General features: G+C 38.8%; 5 protein-coding genes across 5 annotated transcripts; 3 read left to right on the top strand and 2 right to left on the bottom strand.

Moving 5' to 3' along the window:
* Positions 1 to 190: 190 nt before the first annotated feature.
* Positions 191 to 548, bottom strand: Tsp_11011 (conserved hypothetical protein). Its single transcript, XM_003381863.1, has 3 exons — positions 471 to 548; positions 373 to 438; positions 191 to 346 (listed from the first exon to the last, which is right to left on the bottom strand). Exons 1-3 carry the CDS (start codon positions 546 to 548, stop codon positions 191 to 193), a joined length of 300 nt encoding a protein of 99 aa, XP_003381911.1.
* Positions 549 to 858: 310 nt separating this feature from the next.
* Tsp_11010 (conserved hypothetical protein) lies at positions 859 to 2,312 on the top strand. Its single transcript, XM_003381862.1, has 6 exons — positions 859 to 926; positions 1,099 to 1,142; positions 1,470 to 1,693; positions 1,732 to 1,788; positions 1,912 to 2,057; positions 2,114 to 2,312. Exons 1-6 carry the CDS (start codon positions 859 to 861, stop codon positions 2,310 to 2,312), a joined length of 738 nt encoding a protein of 245 aa, XP_003381910.1.
* Positions 2,313 to 2,534: 222 nt separating this feature from the next.
* Positions 2,535 to 2,945, top strand: Tsp_11009 (hypothetical protein). The gene has a single exon (XM_003381861.1). The coding sequence runs from the start codon at positions 2,535 to 2,537 to the stop codon at positions 2,943 to 2,945; it is 411 nt and encodes a 136-aa protein (XP_003381909.1).
* Positions 2,946 to 3,360: 415 nt separating this feature from the next.
* Positions 3,361 to 3,784, top strand: Tsp_11008 (conserved hypothetical protein). Its single transcript, XM_003381860.1, has 2 exons — positions 3,361 to 3,385; positions 3,480 to 3,784. Exons 1-2 carry the CDS (start codon positions 3,361 to 3,363, stop codon positions 3,782 to 3,784), a joined length of 330 nt encoding a protein of 109 aa, XP_003381908.1.
* Positions 3,785 to 4,006: 222 nt separating this feature from the next.
* Positions 4,007 to 4,647, bottom strand: Tsp_11007 (conserved hypothetical protein). The gene is made up of 3 exons (XM_003381859.1): positions 4,524 to 4,647; positions 4,350 to 4,455; positions 4,007 to 4,091 (listed from the first exon to the last, which is right to left on the bottom strand). The coding sequence occupies exons 1-3, from the start codon at positions 4,645 to 4,647 to the stop codon at positions 4,007 to 4,009; spliced, it is 315 nt and encodes a 104-aa protein (XP_003381907.1).
* Positions 4,648 to 7,912: the final 3,265 nt, after the last annotated feature.

Below are 7,912 nucleotides of genomic sequence, written 5' to 3'. Positions count from 1 at the left end.
GACTTTACGGTCTAATAAAATAGCGAGATTACGAACTAATAAAATAGCGAGGACAACGACCAATAAATGAACAGTGGGACCAAATGGGAACAAAATTGAGCCCAAGTGGGACCATCCCGTCCTCGTCCTGTCCTTCCTCGTCCTAATTTCAAGCAATCAATCAATCAATGACAAGTTCTTGTTCTTGTTCTTAGTGTAACGACCCGTTGGGCGGGGTCGTCTGCTTCGCCTCTCCCGGGTCCGCGCCAGTTCGCCCGTTGTTACTCTTCGCCGGCTCATCTTCGCTCGCGCGTTCTCGTCGTCGTGTCGCCATCATCCGTGCTCGTATCGTCACTGCAATCGCACTCTACGCTCGTCCACTTGATAACTGACTGGATGGTCTCCGCCGCTTCTATATATAGAAGTATTCCGCCGCAGGGGGACACCGGGGTGGGTCAACTGAAATTCGATCCCTCCATTGTCCTGCTGACAATCCCCCGGCTTGCGGCTCTTCTATAAATCAGCGGCTTATTACGCGGCGGCTTTGATCCGCTGCCCCAACGGACCATCAGTGACCGGCGATGACCGAACAGCACGCTGAACGACGGCTAGTTAAGCACCGGCTCGTCGGGTCATGCGGGTTGGTCGCCAGAAGCCGATCGCGGTTCTCTCCGGCGGTATCTTTTGAACTGGGCGGGAAGGGGGACTTTATTGCCGCGGTTCGGCGTCTGCCTCAGCTGGACCTGTAATTAGCAACGCCGTCGTGCAGCAATAGATGTTACATTAGCCTACCGTAATCTTACAGTAAGAATATGTGATAATTAAGCTATTCATTGTTTTCACTGTTCTTAACAAACCCTTTGATGAATTGTTGGCGATATGTACGTTGTTGGATTGTTGGGGTGGACCCAACCCCACTTTAGAAAAACACGTGTAAAAAGCTGGAAGTATGTTCAATTTTTATGAAATTTATTTTATTGGATAGTTGGAAGAATTCTGTACATGATGGGATCAAAGATTTTCCAATTTTAATAATTTTAAAGCCTTTTATTGGCAAAAAATGCGACAAAATTTTTATTAAAAAATCGTCGTTTTTCATTTTTCTTAGTGTGGATTTAGTTTTGTACAATTCGTGAAACAAATTGCAGACTTGAGTAGAGCACGTTATTCTGCACATTTTGATACCAAACTCAGTTCTATAGTCTTTTTTTTGGTTCTGAAAAGACTTCGTTTTTCTAAGCCCTTTATACACTTTTAACATAAACATATGGAAAAGTGTTGAGCAGGAAATCAATATTCCACATTTTTTTTATTTCAGTATCTATAATTTATTTCTTTTTATGTATGTTGATTAAAATTTCATTATTTGAAATAAATTTTAAGTCTCATCTAGCTGAAAAATTCAACAAAATTGACGTAATAAATCTATTGACCTTCCTTTATTTGGAAGTGCTAGGATTAACATCACACATATACAACATTGGAAACAGGAATATCTCGTGACGCTTTCGTCTCGAGAGAAGTGGCGAAAATTGCAATCCAGGAGATCACCTGTTGGAGCAACAGTAGAGTAGCCCTCGTGTGGATTAAGGAGCACCTGCACGCTGGAAGCCTTTTGTTGCGAATCGAGTGCAAGAAATACAAGAGTTGGTATCCCCCCATTGTTGGAGATATTGTCCGACTAAGGAAAATCCAGCGGACATTCCCAGTCCAGGTTGTTCGCTAGGCACTCTAATAAACACAGCCCTGTAGTGGCACGGCCCACCATGGCTGATGCAAAGCAGAGAAAATTGGCCAACGGAGCCAGTGGTGAGAATAGACGATAACGAACACCTAACTGCTGAGCAAAAAACTGTTAAGGTCTTAGCCAGCCAGATAGATGGCTGCGGGGTTGAGCAGGTAATCAACACAACCTGATACAGTCGTTATGAGACCTTAATTCGAGTAACCGCTTACTGTTTACGCTTCGCGCGAAACTGCCAAAGTCCAGTGAGCGAGGGAACGAACGATGTTAATCTTTCAGTGAAGGAATTATCCGACGCTGAAGCACGATGGCTCAGAGAGGTCCAGGTGAAGGAGTTCGGCATCAAGCTCGATTCGGCTGAACGGGTGAGGGAGTTTGAACCGTTTTTAGATCAAGATGGTTTGCTGAGGGTGGGCGCACGTCTGAGACGATCCACTCTGCCTCCAGAGTCCAAACATCCAATCATCCTCCCACACAATCACCCGGTGACAGAGCTGCTAATCAAGGACTACCACGTCAGGCAGTCTTGTTGGCATGCTGGCGTCAATCAGACTCTGGTAGCTATCAGAACAAGATTTTGGATCGTTAGAGCCGAAAACGCGGCGAAGAAAGTGATCCCTTCATGCCCGGTGTGTCGCAGAGTCGATGCGCAACCCTATCGACTCTGATTGGGTGACTTACCGGCCGACCGAGTGACAGAATCGCCACCATTTAGCCATATCGGTGTGGACTTCGCCGGTCCACTGCTTATCTTCCCAGAGGTGCATGGGCGCAATACCTGAGTGAACAAGAGCTACGTCTGCATATTTACATGCATAATGAACAGAGCGGTGCGTCTAGAACACCTGAGAGAGCAGGCAGCGGACAGCTTCTTGCAAAGTTTTCATCGATTTATCTCCTGCAGAGCTCGACCTCGAGTAATCCAATCAGACAACTTCAGTGCATCAAACTGGTAGACACCTTTATTCAGTGCCTGTTCAGAAATTCCACCTGCGATAAACTGCATCGTAAGCTCAAGCAGGAACGAATCCGGTGGAAATTCATCACACAACGGGCTATATCAGTGGCTATGCAACAAGCAGATAGAAAAAATGTATTCACTGAATCACAAATATATATAGGAGAACGATCTTTTTGCAGATATCTTCGAACAATACTTCTTTACTACTGTGCTGTCTTTGAATATTTAAAGCGGACTCTTCAAGATCGGCTCCTTTCATGACTTTCTGCAGATTTATTATGACAGTACATGTTACTGATTTTTTGTGAAATACCGGCAGCCATGATGTAATTTCAGTGTCAACTATTTTTACTTCAGTTTCAGGAATTGTAGATCTTTAACATTCGCTCTAACCATTATATTTGTAAAACGTCATCAGTAAACATTGATTTTCAACGAATGACTAACAATTATAATTGGTAAATGTCCTATTTTTAACAGTGAAAAATTAAAATCCTATTTAACTTGTTACTTCTTGTAATTGTATTTGCTAACACACTTCATATGACTTCACTGTGTTATAATCTGATAATAATTATTCTTGAAATGCTGATCACTAAAAAGCATGAACTTCAACACAAATAATATATTAAAAACAATTTCAATTATTGCGGTTCAGTTTATTATAAGATCACAAATGTGCATATCACGTAAGGAAGATGGTTATATGGTGCTTCTATTAATAATAATTGTATCACTGGTACGATATTGATACTAAAGTAACTATATATGTGCAGGCATAAATCTAATTTTCAGTAGCCCGCTTGACTCGCCACACAGGTTTTTCCCCCAGACGAAATCACGGTATGACTACAATGGTGCGTTCCAACGAAACGCGGCGACAGTTTAATGGATTCGTTGAGACGACGAATTTCCATCTCACGGGACGTGCCAAACCTAAGTTCACTGACAAATCACAGGTACCGGTAACATTGATGCGAGAACTGCTTTGGGGCGTTCAGCTGAGGAATGTCCACTGTGTCGAATTCACTGCGTGGGGTGGTTTCAGTAAGCATTATACGTACCACTATTCCCTTATTGGAATTGCTTTTCTTGGATGAAGAATAAGCAGTACTGGCGCTTTCCTGGAAACCCTATTTCCATGAAGTCTGAGCATGCTCGTTTGCCAACTATTGAAAATGGGAATGGCATTTCCGTACCTGCACGCTGAATTAGCAAAGAAATAGCATATAAGGGGTACTTGCTGCCATGAGCGGCTCGAACTCTGACGTCTAGCCTTAGTTGGCATAGAGTCGTGCTGGATCTGTTAGGTGATCGACTATTCAAGGACTGGAATCACTCTTCGAAATCTTCGATGCGTTCGTTGTTCCAGATTTCAAGATCTGCTGGGCTCTGAACCTCGCCCGCCTAAACTGAACCACAGTTGTTACTGATGAGAGCTAGTAATTAGCATTTTCTTGACTTTTTTGGCACTTCTTCAATGTTAGAATACCTGTAGAATATTCAGAGGGAGACGCTTCAAGATGACCTGATGGAAAAAAAGAGTGCTTCAGTTCAAAACTGTCCTGCAGTAACAGCTCAGTTCTTGAAGTAGCTAGGAGAGTTTCATATCTCCGTCAGCGACTGGAGCCATAAGTACGTCAAAGCGCTCATCATCTAATTCACCGTAGCGTTTGAGCAGGCGGCGTTTCAGCTGCAGCACGTAGGGCCGTGTCTTGCCTCGTGATGCGCCTCACTTCAAAACCATGTTTCGCCGTGCAGTTCGATTTATCTCAAACTCTAAAGTGTTGTACATCACCTGTCGAGTGTTCCCATTTCGATAGGGGTTCCTAATTGAACCAAACAGGAGGGGTAGCAAATCCAGCTCTGGGAGCGAAGCAGAATCAGCAAGCGTTAGTTGCTCTTTTCTATGATAATCTGCAAAGCAGACCGTGTTCTGTGTGTCAAGAGCAGTGCAATGCATTTGACCAACCGCTGTTTTGACTCCACCTCACTGAAATGTAGAAAATTACAATAAAGTTCATAAAAGTGGCGTTCATTTACAAACCGCTCGTTGATAGGAAAAGTCAGACAAATAACACACGCACGGGCTGCACAACGCAGCCACGCAATGAATGAAACGTCACCAAACTGAAAACTGGCCTATTTTCAAGCTGCTTTTATATCACGCTCGCCCATTGTTTGCCTCGAATGCTTCGCAACGATTCGCGTGATCTCTTTTTGCTCACGCACGACGTGTTAAAATTTTGCAACTTACGCAGCCTTTTCAACGCGGCTTAGGCACGACATGATTGGCGGATACGTTCCGCTCGCTATGTGAAGAGCGACTGTACTGCCACCTGCCGCCGTTAATCTGACGTAACTTGTGGCGTAATATAAAAATTACAAGTAAAATGTTTAATAGTACATTTCAACGTCAGTTAAAAGAAGTATTTTTGTTCAGTATTATGCACTGTATAGTGTAATGCATTCAATTTATGTTGTTACTATATTAAATCTCTATTATTAAAGTGAAATGCCACAATATAATGAATACAGTACAAAGAAACAGTAGGCTTTTGAAAGAAACAATTTTAGACTTTATTTTATTAAATTCTGATGCGCGTAGCTAAATATCATTGGTTGTCCATTCGATGCAAATCTCTATGTTTTATTAGCTGTCGCTCCGATGAGTTCTATTTGTTGATTATTTTTTTTCCTATCAATGGTCATTTTCTGAATCAATTTTATGCTCCTTTAATTTTAGTCCATGTTTATATAATTTATATAGAAACATATAATACTTATAATTTTAATCTATAGTTTCAAAACTAAATAGATTTGAAATGTATTTATTTAACGAACTTTAATTTTAATCAATTATTATAATTAAATCTGAGAGAAATGGCGTTTTTTATATTATATTAATGAGAAATTCACCAAATAAACCTGATTATCTGTTTCTGTATTTCATTACAATTTGTAATTTGGCAGTAATCTGTACAAAGTCAAGTGCAAAAACTGAACATGTCTATGAGTTGCCTTCAATTACGGGTTCCCTATAGCAGCCAAACAAAAAACACAGTAACACAATTACAATCTCTAACTGATAAACAGTGAATTTAACTTTTAATTCTAGAATAATTTCCAGATTAATGCAATTGAATCGTGAATAAAAAGATGGGATGATGATCATACATTTTATAATATAATTTGTCCCTTGACGAACTCAAAGTTTATTCTCATAGTCGAAGTTTTTCACTTAATAGATTAAGTCAAATAAATAAATAAATAAACAGTTAAATGAAAAGATGTTAATAGAAGTTCACTAATAAGCATTTAGTTATTTCCTGTACGACAATTGTTTTGGACATCTCAACGGTGACGTAAAATTCTTGTTGGTAATCATGAGCATAGAACATGGCGCAGTGAACTCAAGTTATGCACAACTTTGTAACAGTCAGTCAGCTAGTACTGATAATGAAAATTCTCTGGAAATTATGCACCAATGGAAGTTGATGATCAGAGGAAAAAAAGTTTGTGCACTTTCAATTGATGCAGCAATTCTTTGTTTTGTTAAAAAATTAAGGCATTATATTTTACTAATCATGCCGTTTATTCTTCAATTGTTTGAATATTAAATTTTTTTTCTGAATACTAATTTAATGTAATCACATTTAATGTTAATTTAATGTTATCAGAACGGTGGACAGACACACGCTATAGTATCACTGTCTTTTATCATTTTTTCTTGTTAAAAGCTTGTCATTACATACCACTAAATATTTGAAAAAATTACAGTTCATTTTTATTACTGAATTTGCATTTAAATTTAAAAAATACTTTGAATGAGTTATCACTAATGATTATTACAGTTCATCTTTCAGTTCCATTTTCAAGAAACAGTTTTACTGAATGTTGAAAGTCAGAGGTTAATTCAATTTTTAATTCATGACTGCTTCTTCGTAAATGAACCCCGTAAATGTAAAAAAAAAACACAAAATGTTTACCATTATTTTGAATGTTGTATATGAACCGCTTTAAATTATACCATACCGTTGTTGCATCATCTGCTGATAACTTCTGAGAAATCGTTTTACTTTAAACTAACTTTTTAATGAATCTTTAAGCTAACCTTGTTTAACATTTGAAGAGCTTTTTCAAAAGTGGACTTTTTATCACTTTATTTGTTTTGCACCACTAAATTTTGCATCTTTGAGAAAACCACCTATCCTTTAATACAAATCAGAAACCTTAATTTTCTGCATCAAAACGAGATACGTGAAATTACAATGTACCCTACGACTCTACACAGCGACGAATCATAGTTCAGTCAGCGTTGTTTGCTCAGACATCTGGGTTAAGCTTGTGTAAAATTTTGCTGTGGGCTAAATCATTGCTTTACAACATAAAAAGCGTTTCTTTGCATTTGTTCAGTCTTAGTGATTCTCCCTTTACTGTTTAGTTTAGTCTTAGTGATTTTCCCTTTACTGTTTATTCCTTATTTTTCTTCTTGTGTTTCACTGCATGCTGTAATAATAAAGTGCTCTTCGAAAGCAATCTTACTTGCTGCTGATCCATCTCAGAAATAACAACATGATGTTAAAGAAAAATTAATTATCAACCATGCTGATCCAGAACTGATTTTAAAATTTGTTTCAATATCAATCTCAGCTCAATACTATACAATCTCCAGTTCTGAAATTTTGAAACACTTGAGAAACATAAAATAATGATAAGAAACAGAAATATTGAATTTTGGTAAACAAAAATATATTTTTTTCTCTTTTACATAAAATTTATGCAAAAACAAAATGAACAAAAAAATGTGAAATAAACAAAACCACTCAATTTTCACTTCCGCCTTCTTCTTGACTCTACCACCAAGCATGCTTCTAACTCCGTTGCGCTACGCTGCTCTTTCACTGTTTGTTGAAAAATATTCCTTTCTCATTTGCTTGACAGAATGTAAATAGTTCAAGGAACGAGATTCCAGACGGCGGCCACGGGGTGGTTTTACTCGGTCCCGCTTTTCTCTCATTGGTCTTTGCCCACGCTATTTTATTAGACCGTCAAATCTTTGTTGTATTGGTTTTCATTTTATTTGGCCGTGAAGTCTTTGTCGTAATGGTTTTCTTTGTCTAATTGCTCAGTGAAACCTTTGTCGTATTGGTTTTCCTTGTCTAATTGCTCATTGATTCAAACTCTTCAGTTGTGATTAAGATTTGACGATCCAATAAAATAGCGTG

Source organism: Trichinella spiralis, assembly GCF_000181795.1.
Source record: "Trichinella spiralis strain ISS 195 chromosome Unknown Scfld1, whole genome shotgun sequence".
In the NCBI taxonomy this organism is placed as follows: Eukaryota; Metazoa; Nematoda; class Enoplea; order Trichinellida; family Trichinellidae; genus Trichinella; species Trichinella spiralis.
Note: the sequence above shows the minus strand (reverse complement) of the source record. Positions and strands in the feature narration are given on the sequence as shown.